General features: G+C 34.3%; 1 protein-coding gene across 13 annotated transcripts in view; it reads left to right on the top strand.

The window, feature by feature from the left end:
- Tbc1d5 (TBC1 domain family member 5) overlaps nucleotides 1–18687 on the top strand; it is a 476492-nt gene that overhangs the window by 297529 nt on the left and 160276 nt on the right. For all 13 annotated transcript variants that reach the window (XM_070018657.1, XM_070018661.1, XM_070018651.1 and 10 more), the window contains 4 exons: nucleotides 4712–4814; nucleotides 16213–16301; nucleotides 17219–17269; nucleotides 17360–17429. In XM_070018657.1, the coding sequence (XP_069874758.1) occupies nucleotides 4712–4814; nucleotides 16213–16301; nucleotides 17219–17269; nucleotides 17360–17429 (313 nt within the window). The remainder of the gene's footprint in view (nucleotides 1–4711; nucleotides 4815–16212; nucleotides 16302–17218; nucleotides 17270–17359; nucleotides 17430–18687) is intronic.

Raw genomic sequence — 18687 nt, 5'->3', positions numbered from 1 at the left:
ATCTTTTCATTTATATATTGTTCAAGTGTTGTACATTGTTTATATTTTTATGTACAATTTGCCTCACTGATTATACCTAAGTGTGTGTGTGTGTGTGTGTGTGTGTGTGTGTGTGTGTGTGTATACATGTGTTTGTACACGTCAGTGTGCGTGCATGTGCCCTGCCAGTCCTGGAGCTTGAACTCAAGGCCTAGACACTGTCCCTGAGCCTTTGTGCTCAAAGCTAGGATTCTACCAGTTGAGCCACAACATCATTTTTGGCTTTTTGAGTAGTTTATTGAAGATAAGAGTCTCACAGACTTCAATGATCCTCAGCCTTCTAGGTAGGTAGAATTATAGGTGTTAGCTTCTGGTGCCTGGCTTATCCCTGAGTTTTGGTAAGTAATGTAAATGGATTCATTCTCTCAAGTATTTTTGAAAAGTTTACTGTTAATATAAAGAAACACTACTGAGCTTTTTGTTTTGTTTTGTTTTGTTTTTGTCGGTCGTGGGGCTTGAACTCTGGGCTTGGGTGTTATCCCTCAGCTTTTCAGCTGAAGGCAAGTTCTCTACTGCTTGAGCCACAGCACCACTTCTGATTTTCTAGTGGTTTATTGGAGATAAGAGTCTCACTGACTTTCCTGCCCAGGCTGGCTTTGAACCGTGATCCTCGGATCTCTGTCTCCTGAGTAGCAAGGATTACAGGCATGAGCTACCAGTGCCTGGCTCTACTGAGCTTTTTGTTTTGCATATTGATCAATGGCTTTAGAGCTGGAATAATTACATTTTTTACATAAAGTAAAAGTCATAGACCTTTTTGTGAATATTTTTTTCTAAATTTTATCATGGAATGCATGCTTTCCCTTACTTGTTCTGTTTTCAGGGTTTTATTCTTGCGTACTTCAAAGTCCTGTTTTCATTTTTGGGCCAAATGTAAAAAATAATATCTCTTGGACATTTTTCTGATATAACAAAATCTGCCTCCAGTTCCTGTTTATTAAGATGTCCCCTATAACAAATGCAGCCATGGCACTCACTAGACACTATGCTGAAAATGAGCTGTACAACTTGTGAGTGGGGATGGGATGGAAAAACCTGTAGATAGCAAGGGAAGGGATGATATTGTCCAAAAAGAAATATATTCTTAGCCAGGCACCAGTGGCTCAATCTGTAATCCTAGCTACTCAAGAGGCTGAGATCTGAGGGTCGCAGTGAAAAGCCAGCCCAAGCAGGAAAATCCGTGAGAATCTTACCTCCAGAAAACCAGAAGTAACTCTATGGCTCAAGTGGTAGAGTGCTAGCCTTGAAACTGAAGAGCTGTAGGACAGCACCTATGCTCAGAATTCAAGCCCCATAACCAACAAAAAAGTAAGGAAGGGAGGGAGGGAGGGAGGGAGGGAGGGAAGGAAGAGGAAAGGAAGTAAGTAAGGAAGGTACTCTTTTCCAGACTTGTATAACTGTAAGCCCTCTATATATCACCTTTTCTTTTTTTTTTCTTTTTTTTTGGGGGGGAGGGAGGGTCCAGTCGTGGGGCCTGAACTCTGGGCCTGGGGCTGTCCCTGAGCTCTTCAGCTCAAGGCTAGCGCTCTACCACTTGAGCCATAGCGCCACTTCCGGCTTTTTTCTTTTTGCTTATGTGGTGCTGAGGAATTGAACCCAGGGCCTTATACATGCAAGGTAAGCACTCTACCACTGAGCCACATTCCCAGCCCTATATATCACCTTTTCAAGAACAATTTTTTTTTAATTGTATTTTATTTTATTTGAGAACATACTGTACAGAGGGGCTACAATTACATGGGCAGGATAATGCATACATTTCTTACCAAGCATTGCAGCCTCCTCCTTTGTTTACCCTTCACTTCCCTTCCCCGCCTCCCCCCTCCCCCCACCCAATTTTACCCCCCTCCCCCCACCCAATTATACCCCCCTCCCCCCCCCCACACCGACATTGTAAAGCTGGTTTTGACATGACATTTTGTACTTCTCATTGTTGCAACAGGTCCACCTGAATCCTTAAACGACTTGTTTGTCCCCATCTCCTCCACATGTTATACTGACATCAAATATAGTGAAAGCGGGGGTTACACTGTGGGGGAGGGACATACAAAGCAACAAAGAAATAATCTTATAAATGCGTTAGAAACACATGCATGAAAGAAACGAAAACATTAAAATACATATTTAAGGGTTCATTTTCCTAACATCACATTATCTGACCTTTTCCGCTTGACTCATACCTATACTAGATATTGCAAATAAGGGAAACCATGGGACCTATGCTTCTTTGGGCCTGGCTTACTTCACTTAATATAATTTTTTCCAAACCTTTTCAAGAACAATTTTTTAAATATTTAAAAACATTTTAAAAGATATCCCCTCTTATTTTCCTATTAGTTGTTTTAATTTAAAAGAATTATGAACTTCTATAACTTTAGTTATTATTTTTACTTTATCATTTTTTCATGAAATTGTAATGTTGAATTTTCAAAGCCTTAACAATTATTGTATACTGTACATCTGGGATCTGTGTTCTGTTTTATTACTACTTCAAAACACATTTGTCTTTCTAATGATAGATAGACTGCTGTTGAAATTACTTAACCTATCCTAAATCAATACCAGCTGGCATAGGGTTAAAAAAAAGTGCCTACAATTCTGTAGAGGATGGAAACTAAGGAGCTAGTTTCACAGTGTGTCACCAGAACATAGTTATTACTATTCCTAGCAGTGTTCTTCTCTGTACTTTTCCCTCTGTTACATCTGATGCCTAAGTCTTCTGCCTTGCATACTGATAATCTTACAATCAAATACTTTTTGTAGAAAGTATATTATTTAGATGGTCTGTGTTCTAATGTCTCAGAATTTTGTCTAAATATATTTTTCTGATTCATTTGGGACTGATAATGAACCCTATTTAAAGATCAACTTGCCTGTAATCCCACCTATAAAGGAGGTAGAGATAAGAAAGATCCACAGGCCAAGCCAGGTTAAAACTTAGTGTAACCCCTTCTCAACAAAGAAGCAAAGTATAGATTATCCAGCTACTTGAGAAGTGCAAGTGTGAAGACCAAAGTCTGAAGCTAGCTCTCAATCAGAAAAGTGAGACCCTACCATAAAATAACTGAAGAAAAAAAATCTAAGAGCTAGTTCAAGTGTAGAATGCTTTCTTAGCAAGCACAAGGTTCTGAATTCAAATCTCAGCAATGTAGAAAAAAGAAAAAAATGTCAAATTGAAGACATAGACTACAGGAAATGTTAAATTCTCATTGGGAGTCAAACAACAAAAGTGTCCAGGGAAAAAAGTCAGGGACCATTTTGGTGTCAACTATTTTGCTCTTTAAAAGACACCAATGAGGATAGTTTGTTTGCTTGTTTCAGTACTCTTCTATGCCTCCATGTGTTAGGTAGCCTTCCTCTCCATTCTGTCACATTTTCATTTATAGTCCATTTCCATAAGAGGGTAATTTACCTTTTCCTCACCTAAAGTACATTTACTCAAAGACTAGTAATGACCTCTATTCCTGGTTACTTTTTGTCAGGTACTGTTCTTGATGTTGTCATTATCTCATCTTAGTCACAGATGCAGTATTATTATTTCTACTTAATAAATGACACACTTAAGTAGTTACTTCTTCAAGGATACACAGCTAAGAATTTCCATGTATAGAAATTTGTATACAAGTTTTTCTAATGAGGTATGACTTTCAATTTCCTTACATACTGAACACCTTCCTATAAACTCTTACAAGCATATTCTTACCTCTACTCACTCCATGACTGTTCTTCATTGCCTCTTGCTTAAAAATCCAGAATCATTGAATTAAGTTTACTCAGTGGCAAATTCAGCTCTTTCCAGACATGTCCCCCTCATCTACTGTTCCACTGTCCTGCTCTCCAAGTAACAGTATTTCAGGGAATTCTCTTTTTCTTCTGATTTTCAGCTATCACGTTGTGTTGCACTTGAAACTGTGCACTGCCTTTTACACCTCCCTAGTTTTCCTCCTGAGTTAATTACCTTACCTACTGATGTTGCATGCTTCTCGTATCCCAGGTATTCTTCAAACCCATCAGTGTACTCTCTTGACAGTTTGTTCCTCGGTGGTACACCTTCAGCCCTCAGCACTGCTTTGTGCTTCCTCTTTTGGTTTTTGCAGTTGTACAAGCTTGCAGTGTAAACAACTAATTAAATTCTTTCCAAGCAGATTATCTGCCCCTTTTCCTTTTCACATTACATGGAAGTACATAGTAAATTTTTTTAACTTAATATTTAAGCAATGCTTACTAACTTTTGGCCCACTTGAATTCTGTATTTTAGACAAATGAAATTGATAAGGTACTCAGATACAATTGAAAACTTCGTATTTGTATCAAGAAAAAATATAGATAATGACTTTTTGGAAAAGATAATTCTTATACAAATAATCACATTCTAGTTTTTAAAAATGGGCTACAAAGCACAAGTCTTTCATTCCCCAACAAGTCCACTATAATTCATGTCTGTCTTCCTACATATGGAATAACTTTATGTATGTGAAGAAATCTGAAATGTTTAGTGTAGAAGAATATCATTTACCTTAGGGATATAATCATTTCTCTTTTTAAAACCTGCCAATGACATAAGTTGCAAGGCAAATACAGAGTTGTCTTCAAACCTGTCATTAGAGATGAGAGTTTGAACATAATTCCTGAGATGGCTAGTGAGTTTCAATACTGTGTTTTCTTTTTTCAGGTTTCCTGAAATGCAGTTTTTCCAACAAGAAAATGTGAGGAAAATTCTTACAGATGTTCTTTTCTGTTATGCTAGAGAAAATGAGCAGTTGCTTTATAAACAGGTAACAAAAATTATCTTACAGGTGGCATCCATTGACTCTGAATTTTCTATATAGCTTGACAAATGATAGAGCAATAATGCAGTCCTTATTGTATCGAGAGATGTGTGATAATGCTAAAGCAATCCAAGTGCTGCTGTCAGCTGTGTGGTATGGAAAGTAAGCTCATTGACTCACATATGCTTCCTCCTCATTAGAAGACATTCTACCAAATTGTCTTTTTTAACATGTTCAGTTGTCTCTTTCAACTTGGGAGTTTGTTTATAAACAGGATCTTTGAAGCCAATTTAGTTACAAAACTTTTCAGAGTTGTATGTATAAACATTTTTCTAAGTACAGCATATATAACTCTATGACATGTTATGTAGAACATAATCAAGTGTGTCATTACTGTAAAACTTACCAGTAGAACTTCAGCAAGTTTAATTTTTTTTAAATTTATAGTTGGCATTCTTTTTTTTTTTTTTTTTTTTTTTTTGTCGGTCATGGTGCTTGAACTCTGGGCTTGGGCGCTGTCCCTGCGCTCAGCTCAAGGCGAGTGCTCTACCGCTTGAGCCATAGTGCCACTTCCGGTTTTTGAGTGGCTTATTGGAGGTAAGAGTCACACAGACTTTCCTGCCTGGGCTGGCTTTGAACCATGATTTGACATCAAAGATAAAACACTGTATAATCTGTAAATGTTACTGAAGGAGTAGAATTCCATTGTGTATATATACCACATTTTCCTTGTCTATTGGTCCCTTGAAGGGCATCTGGGCTGATTGCATGCCTTGGCCATGGAAAATAATGCCCCAGTGAACATGGTTCTGCTGGTAGTTTTCTTGTGTCCTTGTGTGTGCTGTAATGGATAAATGCTGAGTAGTATAATTGCCGGGTCATAGGGTAGCTCTATTTTTAGTTTTTTGAGGACACTACCTACTGCTCTCCAGAGTAGTTGAACAAGCTCACATTCCTACCAGCAGTGTAGTAGAGTTCCCTTGTTCCATTTGTAAGGAAATAGAAAGACTTGAAAAACATTATATTAAATGAAGTAAACAAGACCAAGAGAAACATGGGTTTCATGGTTTCCCTCATTGGTGGTCGCTAGAATGAACCTATAAATCTTTAAGTAAAAACTGGGTGGTAAGGAAATGAATAAACTGAAGTATAATAGACACTATGGAGAACTCAAATAGCACAATTCTTTAGACTAAGTCAAAGCCCAAGAAAATAAGTAGCAAGAAATGGGTATTTTCAAGTGGGGAGATGGGACGAAGAGGAGAGAGGTAGAAGAATGAAAGGGGGAAAGGGAGAAAATGCAGGCAAGAATTCATTGTATAAACTCCAGGGTGAGTCAAAGTAAGGGGTGAAGATGTTGAAGTGTTGACATAGATCAGATTGCATTGTATACATAAATTGCTTTGTTAAGTGACAAAAATTCAATACATAACCTAAAATTAGGAAAAGTGAGGGAAGGGATAGGTGAGAATGTTGAAAGGAGAAATCTTGATCAAGATGTACTGTAGTCACAGTGCTTTGGTGAATGGCAACTCCTCTGTACAACTATTTAACAGTAATTATTTTTCTATGTTAATGAAGGATATAGAGCAAGAATTCAATTAATAGGAAACTAATAGCATGTTTTTGTATTAAGAAGTAATGTTGCTTCTTACAGATAAGTAGAACATAACTGGGTGCTGGTGGTTAGGGAGGTTGAGATCTGAGGATGGCAATTTGAAGCCAACCAGGCAGGAAGTCTTTGAGACTCTTATCTCCAATTGATCGCAGAAAAAGCTGGAAGTGGTACTGTATCTCAAGTGGTAGAATAGTAGTTTTGAGCAAAAGGAGCTTAGGGACAGTGCCTAGGTGCAGAATTCAAGACCAGACCAGAAAAAAAGAAAGGAAAAAAAAAAAAGAAAGGAAAATGTAACATAATTCTAGTGATAATCTGTAAATGACATATGTATTTTATCAAAATCCAACATAGTGGTTTTCAATTTAGCCCCTAAACCTTTAGCAGTTATTTTTGTAGAGATAGTTTTGTAGTTAAAAGCACTGTCTAGATTCAGTTCTCTGTTTTACTCTCTCCCCCACCATGTACTAGTTACCTTTGTCATTTTACTTATCAAGTCTTCTAGTCCTTATTTTTTAAATTTGTAATATGAGCACAGTGATATTACTTGAAGTTAAGAATATATAGTTACCTGGAGGTGGTGGGTCACACCTTTAATCTCAGCACTCAGGAGGTGAGGTAGATCACAAGTTCAAGACCCTCCTAGGATGCATATGAAACCATAAGTAAACACATAAGTAAATATAAATAATGTATACCAAAATTTTGTGTCAATAGTTATCAATGTATTTATAATTATTAATGTTAGGAAGAATGGATAATGGAAATATTAAAACCACTTTTATTTTTTCCCCTCTAAAATTTTTGTTTTGTTTGACACCTATAGTTATATATCTATTTATAATATACCATGGAATGTTTTGATATACATTGTGTTTGTTCCAACCAAGGAAAGGTTTAATTACTCAAACACTTATTTTTTAAAATAATCTTTATTGAGATTAAGTGATTATATAAATTTCACAAATTTCACAGTATTATAGGATAATGATACTTAGTTAAATTCACAAACACATTTTAACCTTCACAAGGCAAATTGTCATTATCTTGGTCTATAAAGTTTTTGAATTCTGTGAGCTTTGACAATATAACTATTTCTTTCACATTGGGTGATATGTACATTTCTTTCTTTTTGCTTAGTGTTAGCTATTCCCTCTTTCCCTCTCATTCCCTCCCTCCCATCACTGCCCTTGGGTTACTTAGTTCATTTTCATCAATATCCAGTGCAGCTTTTGGGCCCCCCTGTTGTATTTTTTTGTTCATTCACTTTTTACAGATTTTCTTCTTAAGGCCTCAGGTTATTCATAGAAAGGAATTGTTGTGGAAGGAATGAAAAAAAACAGTTATCTATGCCAGGCACTGGTAGCTCCTGCCAGAAATCATAGAAAATCAGAAGTTTGAGATCAAGAGGTTTTTAGGCCAGCCAGTAAAAAACACTCAGACTCCTTCTGAACTTGTAGCTTGGTATGTCCCTGTCCACACCAGCTATGTACATAGGAAGCTGAGATCACAGGGATCACAGTTTCAGGCCAGCCTGGGCAGAAAACTCCACAGGAATCCAAATCAATGGAGAGAAGCTGGATGCAGTGTCATGTATCTGTTATCCCTGTAAACTCTAGTTTAGGAAGCCTAAAGTAGGTAGATTGGAGCACACATCTTGACAGGAAGTTTTAATTCTATTTAATTTTATGTACAAAGGGGTTACAGTTACATAAGTAAGGTAGTTATTACATTTCTTGTCTAACTTGTTACCCTTTCTGATTTTTCTCCCTCTTTCCCTCCCTTTCCGGAACCCCCCAAGTTGTACAGATCATTTCCAACATACTGTCTTGTGAGTATCACTGTTGCATAGACTCCTCCTTTGTCCTTTGTCTCACCATTTTGTTGTCCCCTTCTCTTCCCTAATTCAGATACACGTATATATAATATCCAGGGTACCAAAATCGAATACAGTGACAACCATGGGGGGAAAAACACAAAAGAAAAAGAAATCACATAGTACATTGAGAACAACAACTAAACTTTCAAAAAAGCCAGAAGTGGAGCTGTGGCTCAAGTGGTAGAGTACTAGTTCAAGGACATTGTCTATGCAAAAAATAATCTAGAAAGTCAAACTTAAACTTTCCTATTTGCAATAGAATTTTGAATATATTGATGGTGGGTATATTCAAAATCCTATGTTCTAGGGTTTTTATGATTTAGAGAATACATTATCAGTGTCTGTAATCAAACCATCATATATAAATCCTTGCATGTTTCTTACCATATGTTATTGCTGTACAAATGGGAAAGATTAAGTTTGACTTTCTAGATTTTGTGTGTGTGTGTTTGTGCTGGTCCTGGGGCTTGCACTCAGGGCATAGGCACTGTCCTTGAGCTAGCACTCTACCACTTGAGGCACAGCTCCACTTCTGGGTTTTTTGATAGTTTAGTGGAGATAAGAGCTTCACAAACTTTCCTGCCCAGTCTAGCTTTGAACCACAATCCTCACATCTTGACTCACATCTCCTGAGTAGCTAGGACTATGGGTGTGAGCCACCAGCACCGACCTGTACACTGCTATTACTAGAGTCATTCTGTTGTAAAATGAAATTTCAAAACTTATTTATCCTATATAAATGTACTTAATGTATCATTGATTAACCTTTTTCCACTCTTGTCTCACTTACTACCCAGTCTTTGGTCACACCAAATTATCGTCAAGTTCTATGGAATTAACTATTTTAAATTCCATTTATGGGTAGAACAATGAGGTATTTATCTTTCTCTAGTAGGCTTCTTTCACTTTACATAAAGACTTCCAGCTCTATACAAGTAATCACAGATAACAGGACTTCATCCCTTTTATACTTGGAAGAGTATTACATTTTGTATGTACACACCACGTTTTCTTAACTATTCATCTATTCTTAGGCATGTAGGTTGTTCTCATTTCATAAATTAATGTGGTGCTGGGAAGAGCATAGGAGAACATATGTGTCTTTTCACAATTCCATTAGTGCATATTTCCAATGAAATTGCTTATTGTTTTTTAAAATCTCTGTACTGATTATATTAACTTCCATTTCTACCAGCAGTATGTAAAAATTCCCTTCCACGTACTTATAACAATATCCACAGAACTTCTTTACAATTTCTGTCATCAGGAGTTGGGGAATAGCTCAGTATGAGAATACAAGCTTAGCAATGAGTTCAATAACCATCCCCCCCACCAAAAGATTTGTGGTCAAACTAATGGTTTGTATAATGGTAGTATGAGAACTAATTGATGGATCAGTAAAATAATCCAGGAACAGATTGACTTGTAGGATTAATAGAAGAGAAAATGCGATGTTGACTTGCTGTAGTTGGCTTTCCAGCTAGAAAAATAGGTGTTTATACTTTTATTGAGTAGTAAAGTTCAGATGGATAAAAATTTAAATGTAAAAACTAAAAAAACAGAAAACATAGAAAAAGAGGAAAACTTCTCCTGTGTGATCACAGGAAATGCTTGTACATGCCAGATAGGCTATCCTTGAAGTAATATATAGTATAGAGTCAAAAGTCTGACGCTAATCAATGAGACTGGAAAAAAATTAATTGTAAATAACAGAAGAACACATTCAAAATGATTCAACTATCATAACATTATTTATGTACATATCATGGAGCCCTGGGGTAAAATGATTCTTCAGCATTATTGGATTAGTAGCTCAGAATCCTCATCAAGTATCCAGGGTTTTTTTTTCCCCCTTCTCATTTCTCTTTTTGGCTTTTGTTTTCTCTTCATTGTTCCAACTCCTATTCCAAATGTTTGAAATACCTTGACAGTAAAAGATTCAGTCATGACAAATCAAATTGCCTGTTCTTTTTGTAGTTTTCTTTAGAGAAAGAAAGAAAAAATAGATTAAGGAAATCTAATGAATAAAAACAAGTTCCATAGAAAAGACAATGAATATACATCACACTCTTGTCGTGTGATGATGTAGACTAATACATTTGTGTGGATGACTTGACAGAAATGTGGAAGATCAGATTCTTGATAATTTAGAAATGGCCAATTGCTGAATATGAAAGTAGTGTTAGCTTATTCCTGGGTCTCATGTAAAAGATTTTAACTGATCCCAGTACCTATATATTCTTTACAGAGAAGCAGTGCCTTGTAAAAGTACTGAATATTTAGTGAGATCAAATTTAGAAAAAAAAAATCCTGAGTTTCATCACAAGCTGTTAAAGCTATTATTTTGTACTAGGTGACACCCCGTTTAACATCGACCATATTGTTAATAGTTATGGGATTTTATTGAATTAATGAGACTGTTATCATGTAGTAGAATGTCTTGCTGAGTTAATTGAAATTGCAGAGATTATATAAATGGTATTAATGAACTTTGACTGCCTGATGCCTCAGCTTTAATAAAGACTGCTTGGTGGGCTAAATGAACACAAGCAGATAAAAGAACAGGTTCAATTTTGTGAGCCTACAGGCTGTTGATGAAGAAAACTTTACCTTTATTTTCAATAGGCTCAAGTTTGGAGTGCCATGACTACTAATGACCTAGCAGTATAAAGGTTTTCAGGAAGCAGTAATGCTACTTATATGCATAGAGAGAAGTTTCTTGTTGAATTCATGATTATTCTTTGTGAATATCTTTGCCTTTGTTTCTGAAGATATGTCTATATAATATAGACTTAACATATAATTATTGTGTATATAATACATAGTATACATATATATAAAATAATTAAAAACTATATATATATATATATATATATATATATATATATATATATATGGTTTTTTGTTTGTTTTAGTTGTGTGCTGGAAACCAAACCCAGGGTCTTATGTGTGCACCAAGTACTTTAACATTGAACTACAATCTCAGTTCACTTGTAATTATTTATCAGGTTTTACTACTCTAAAAAGCAAACCCAACAATCTCTTTGTGAGAGTTTGTTTTGAGAAAGTGCATTTAGTTTAGTTGAAACTCAAAACTAATCTTGTAAAATGTTGCCTTCATGTTATCCTGAAGATTAATTTCATTTTTCAAATAATAGCTTTGAAATACCATTGAACACTGTTCATTTCTTTTCATATTATAGTTAAACATTTTCAATGTGTTGATACATTAAATGGTAGCTCTTTCATTTATCTAGTCAATATGTATGTGAGGGGCTTGCAGTAGTATCTAGCTTTATGCATGTGAATAACTCTCTGTGTGCTTGGATGAATGGTTCCAGGACATCCTGTGTATAGCAAGATGCATAGATGCTCAAGTTGCTTGTATAAAATGTCATAGCATTTGTAGATAACTACATAGAGCTTCACATACACTTGAAAATTTTAGATTTCTTATATACTTAATGCAGTCTAACAATTGTACACATAGTTATGAAACTGTTATTTAGGTTGTAATGACAAGAATGTACATCTACGTGCCTTGTTGTCTTTTGCCTTGTTTTGTTTTGTTTGTGGTACTCAGGTTGAACCCAGAGCTTCACACTTGCTGTGCAAGTGTTATAACACTTTAACTGAGCTTCTAGTCCTTTGTTTTGTTTTGTTTTTAATTTTGATTTTGATTTGATTTTTTAATAGGCTTTCACTAACTTTACTTGGGCTGCCCTGACTGTTGTGATCCTCTTGACTCTACCTTCTGAGTTACTAGGATTACAGATGCTTGATACCATGCCCAGTGGATTCTTCTGGGTTTTTTTTTTCTTTGTGTGCATGTGATTATTTTTCTATTGTTTTCAGTTCACCATTAGTTTAATCACAGAGGACCAACTGTATATGTTTATATATACACATGTCTTTGTGTGTACTTTATTATAAAATGGTATCATTAAATAATACTTGTTATATTGTATACTCATGTAGTCATTTCTGTGCTCCTTTTATTATTGTGTATCTCTCTTTCTGGGCTATGAACTCCCATTATGGTTAGGGGCTATCTAGTCTTGTTTATTCACTTTCTTGTCTGCCTTACATATAGGCATTTAATAGTTATTGTAGTAAACAGTGATGAATGATTGTTAAGCAAATGGAGCTTTTAGAGAGAGTAATGTTGATGAAATTAGAGAATGAGAACATTTAAGGAATAAACCTATGAATTAAGATTTTTAATAATAACTGCAATTTTATAGTTTTTGGGGGGATAGTAAATCTGTTGTTCTTAAATTTATCTATTCTCCTCTTGGTAATGGTAATGCAATGACAATAAAAGAAATAGTGTTTTCTTATAACAACAAAATGGTTGTCCAGCTTACTGGTAGAATAGGTTAAAAAATGGAATAATGATGTAGAAAAAATCTAGAAGATTATAGTATTTGGAAGGTTATATCTATAAAATCATTAGAAATATATAAGCCAGTAAAATACCAATAAAATCTCAGAAGTAAATTGGAGCTAACCATTCAGTCTGAAGTAAAGATGGAATTTCAGAAATTTTGTATGATTATTCAATTTATTCAATCAATAGATTGAATTTATTTAAGAAAGGGAGACTATTCAGTAAACTTAAAATTAATCTTTGGAGAAAATAAAAACATTGTTCAAAGCAAAATTAAACTACTACCAGGTAAAAAATGGGGGAAATTATATTCTTTTTTTTCAACATGAATGAAGTTTTTCAGGCATGAAAAAAACATGAAATTATTCATTGACTATTAATGAGTATAAATATAGTATGACATAAAATATCAAAGTTAATGATGAACGTTTAACATGGAAAATCGTTTGTACCAAAAATGACAACGAAAATCTCTTATTGGTAAAGAACTGATACAAATGATTAAGGAAAGTTAAATATTACACTATGACAAAATGTACAACTCATTAGGTAAGAATTGCCAAAAAAGATTTTTTCCATCTCAAAATGACTACAGTTTTTCTGTGAAGTTGGAGAAGATTATTTTAAGCACTACCAGTGCTATGAGAATGGTGAGATGGTGATTTGTCTGTTCTACAGATGTCTCACCCAGACACTCGAGTTTTAGAAGTTTATTCTACAGAGTTTGTCACAATAGGCAAAAAGATAGCTACACAGATATTTACGGAAATTTTAACTTCTTTCTTTTGGTTTTTTGGATACCTTGTCTACTTTCATTCTTCTGTTTTTGCTTTTCTATAGTTTTCTACATTAAGTAGCTGTATAACTTAAGTGATGTTTTTAAAGTTTGATTTCACCTTTTTGGGGGTGACTTCCATGTTATTCTGAGAAGCATTGATTTTAAAAGGTTTTAATGAAACTATTGGGTCACCTTAAAAGATTAATGTGTTGTGTAGAAGTTTGTTCTAAATCACTAGTAAATTGTCAATGGATTATAAGGTGGCTTAGAGGAGGGATGGATGAGAATGTTGAAATGGGTGACATTGATCAAGATGCAGTATATTCATAAACTGCTTTGTTAAGTGGCAATTCCTTTGTACAAGTACTTAAAATTAAAATTGTAAAATTAATAAAAGAAATGGAAAGACTTGGAAAAAATTATATTACACGAAGTAAGCCAGACCCAAAGAAACATAGATCCCATAGTTTCCCTTATTTGTAATAACTAGTATAAGTCTAGGACAAGCAGAAAAGATCAAAAGCTATGTACATATGACCATAAAAGATGAGGTTAAGTGATATGAACCCGAAGATAGGGACACAAATGGTTTCTTCTTTCTTGCTATTGTTTTTAACATATCTAAAATGTACTATGTGGTTTTTTTTGTTTCTTTGTATGTTCTTCCCTCACAGTATAACATAATCCCTGTTTTCACTGTGTTTGATGTTGGTACCCTGCATCTTGTATATACATTTTTCTAATTTGGGGATGGGAAGGGAAATAATAAACTGCTGACCCACGGATACAGGTTGACCCATTGTAACAATGAGATGTTCAACATAATATGTTGAAAACGAACTTTACAACTTGGTGGAATGAGGGGGGAATTGAGGTGGGGAGGGAAGGGATGTAGGGGAAAAACAAAGGAGGAGGTAACAATGCTCGATAGGAAATGTACTCATTACCTTATTCTTGAAACTGTAACCCCTCTGTACACTATTTTTACAATTAAAATCATAAAAAAGAAATGTTATTAAAATAGTCTTTCAAGGTTACTGTTAAAAATGAAATGTAATGTTTTCTCTCATATTATCTTTATGTTAACAACTGGCTTCCTAAGACTAATACAGCAGACTAGAATGGCCAGAGAGCTGTGTGAGTCTTTTCTTCAACATAGAGGAAACCTCTACTTCTACCAGCAAAAAAGCTTCTCTCCACTTGGCTCCTATATTTTAGTTTTATTTCATCTAAAGGTGTTATTTTCTCTTGTCCTTTAATAAAAAGTAACCTTTGTTATTCAGCCAAGGCAAAGTGGTAATTTTCTCACTTTAAGAAGCAGGGTGCTTTGGGCTTACTTCTATAATCCTAGCTACTCAAGAGGCTATGATCTAAGGATTGTTGTTTGAAGCCAGCCAGGGCAGAAAACTTTATGAGATTTTCATCTCCAAATAACCACCAGAAAGCCAGAAGCAGAGCTATAGCTCAAGTGGTAGAACTCAAGCCTTGTGTCAAGAACATGAGGCCCCTAGTTCAATCTCTAGTTTTGGCCTAAAAAGGGGGGAAGAAAAAGCAGAGGAGAATATAATCTGGCTTGCTAAAAATGTGACTTTTTATATTTAAGGGGGAAAACTAAATCTACAAGACCAATCACTAACATATAATTTTGGTTTTGGTTTTGTTGTGTTTTTTGCCAGTCCCGGGGCTTGAACTTAGGGCCTGAGCACTGCCCCTGTGCTTATTTTTCTCAAGGCTAGCTCTCTACCACTTGAGCCACAGCACCATTTCTGGCTTTTTCTGTTTATGTGGTATTGAGGAATTGAACCCAGGGCTTCATGCATGTTAGGCAAGCACTCTACCACTAAGCCATATTCTCAGTCCCTAACGTGTAATATTTTATATCTCCACAAAATATATAAACAATGGACTTTTAGAATAACTTTGTAAAGAGAACTTGGTAACTAATATCCTTTTTTTCCTATGCCTGTTTGTAAATCTATAATTAACCCCAGTATAAAGGAGAATATTTTATTGATTAACTCATTGAATACATAAAAAAGCATTTTTATACTTCAAGTAGTGAAGAAAAATACATTTGTTTTCTGATAAACATGCTGAAATTTTTATCATAAAACTGTTTTCTATTACATCTACTAAAGGTTGTTGCTTTTATTATCCAGCATTCCTAGCTAGCTGACTTCAGCTCTTCCTAAATCTACAGACATCCTAATTTTGAGCCATTATATAATGAAAACATTGGATGCAATTTCCTTAGGTCTACAGTTCTTACTTGCCCTTGCTGCCTGATATTTATACTGTAGCTCATGATTATAATTTGCATAAATGAAATTCATATTTATGAGTAGAGATCTTGAAGCAAGTGACAGGTGCAAGGTTTTCTAACATGCCAAATTATTGTCATTTCATTTAAAAGAAAACTATTCTCCATGTTTTAAAGAAGAATATGTGTAGTGGTCGGATTGGAATCAAATTCTAAAAGTAGATAAAACCTTATTTTTGTTTTGTATTTTTATGGCATTCTATGTAAAATGGACATCTTGAGAGCAAGCATTTGTTGAAAAAGCAGTAGCAGATTAGGGTTGTGACTTAGTAATAAAATACTTGCCTGCCATGTTGGAGGCCTGGCAATCCCCAGTACCACACTAAAAGAAAAAAAGGAAAGAAAAGAAATAGAAAGCATTTATGTGAATTTATACTGTCAGTATCCTTGCCTTGATTATTTCCCTTGATCTTGTGTTTCAGGGTATGCATGAGCTCTTAGCACCTATAGTCTTTATTCTTCACTGTGACCACCAAGCTTTTCTACATGCCAGTGAGTCTGCACAGCCCAGGCAAGTTTTTATGAATTCAATCTTTTTTCTTACCCTTACTGTCACTTTTTTTTGGTAATCTCAAAATTGTTTCAAATAGAAGATGCTTCTTTTCCTGAGTAGTGGACATTTGGCTGTTTCAAGAGGATAACTGTTAGTTCCATCTCATTGTTCTGCTGCCAGTTTCATTCATCAATGTCTTGGAAAATGTTTGGTCTCTGTCCAAGGAAGATATCTAATTATTAATCAAAAAAGCAATATTTAAGCCAGCAACAAAAATTTTAATGATTCGTCCTGGTCATTTATACTATCCTCTAATGACTCAGATTTCTGAGATACTTTCTCCTCGCAAGCTTTCATTTATCTTGGTTCATAAGTACAGGAGCTAAGTAAGCTACCTAGAACCTGGGCATAACGCAAGACCCTATCTCAAAAATAGGACAGGAAGGGCTGCAAGTATGGCTCAAACAACCTGCCTAGTAAGAATTGAAACCCCAGTACCATTAAAATAAAAGAAGACTTCTTTTAACATTGCATATTTAGTCAGTAAATTTGTGTTTGTTATTTGGTTTTAGAGAATAAATAATGTACAGTGAAATAGTAACTTGTTTAACTGTATTGTTACATACTATATTTGTTATTTGAAATAAATAGTTAATTCCCTGTAGCACAGATAAGGAAGCTAATTTGTTGTTGATCTTTTAAAAATTTATTTATATATTTATTCATTTTTGTTTTCTGAATTTCCAAAATGGTGTTGAACTTTACCATAGAAGGAATTTCATTGTTAATTGTAGTGATGTTTCAAAAAGCAGTTTTACATTATATGAAAAATCAGCTTAAGAATGTAGAATAAGGCACACTATCCACTTGGGTTATAAAAAATTTTATTTTAATTAACACATTTTAATTGTTTTTATTACTTTTTATTACTTAAGTGAGGAAATGAAAACGCTCTTGAATCCAGAGTATCTGGAACATGATGCCTAGTAAGTACAAAATTCAATATTTTTTCATTCTTATCCCATCATCCTTTAATGACAATTATACACAGCATTATTTTATTTTTTAATTTTTAGTGCAATGTTCTCACAGCTTATGGAAACTGCTGAGCCTTGGTTTTCTACTTTTGAGCATGATGGTCAAAAGGTAAATTCCACAGTATAGATGTTTACAATATATTTGAATCGTCAAATCTTTTCTGTGTATAAAACAAATAATACTTTCATAGACATTTCATTGCAATACAGAATATTCAACCAGTATTACTATAAGAAAATACAAATATCTTGTAGACTAGGATTGAACAATAATGTAACAATAATGACAGATACACAAAAGCAATATAATTATTTCATATGAATAAACTTTTTATATGTTTATATTATTCATGCAGTTTGTTACTTTATTATGTAAGTTATTATAAACTTTTTATTGTTATACTAATTCCATTTATTCATACTGTTAATGAAGTATATAGATAAAATGTGTATCAGAGATTAGAATCAATATCCCTTTCCCTTTTGCTTATTTTTACTAATATACCATGACATTCACATTGGTTTTGGTTTTTGTTTTTTTGACATTCACATTGTTATAGTGTACATTTTAGAGTTTTTGTAAGGTTTTACAAATGAGGCACTGTGTGTGATTGAAATCATTCAGGGATGCCAAATTAGTAGAGAATAAAACTGTTATAAAATGGCTTTTAAAGAATCAGAAAAAAATCTACTATACAGCTAAACTGAGAATTCATAACCTAAAAATCATGAAAGGATGTTATATGTAAATGATAATAATGTTGAAGTTCAAATTGTCAGAAGAGAAATCAAACAGTCTCTTAGGGGAAAATCATCAGAATGAATGATTAAATGATAAACTTCAAATGAAAATTTGAAGCATTAAAATGACTTAATGATTTATCTCTCTGTAGATAGCAGGAAAAGGAAGTTTGGTTAGAGCTAACTATTTTTAAATATGCTGTTCTTTTGGTCCATAGAGTTTTAAATTCTTTTCAGCTATTTACATCATAAAAGGACAATTAGAGAATATCTTGTTTTCTAGTAGTGATTTTCTTAATATTCCTTCCCTTTTTGTAAAGTTTTGAAAGCTCAGTGTTTTTGTTTATTGTTTGCATGCTTAATTTTCTGCCACAAGAAAGTTTTCATCAAACTATCCCATTTATATACTGTGGCTGCTCATATAAACTGGCCATGACAGCTTGTAGTGGTCTTTACCTCTTCTAATAAAAAAAAAATCCAACTTTGTAATACTAATGTCACTAGACAAAATGTCATGAAAATGTAAGTTAAACATATTTTAGACCACATTTCCTAGACATTGCTTTATGACTAGTCACTGATATTTCAGCATATTATTCCAAAGCATTTACCATGAAGCAATTAAA

Source organism: Dipodomys merriami, unplaced genomic scaffold (assembly GCF_024711535.1).
Source record: "Dipodomys merriami isolate MVZ:Mamm:240054 unplaced genomic scaffold, mDipMer1.0.p SCAF_13, whole genome shotgun sequence".
NCBI classification, from domain to species: domain Eukaryota; kingdom Metazoa; phylum Chordata; class Mammalia; order Rodentia; family Heteromyidae; genus Dipodomys; species Dipodomys merriami.
This window is presented reverse-complemented; position numbering and strand designations above follow the sequence as displayed.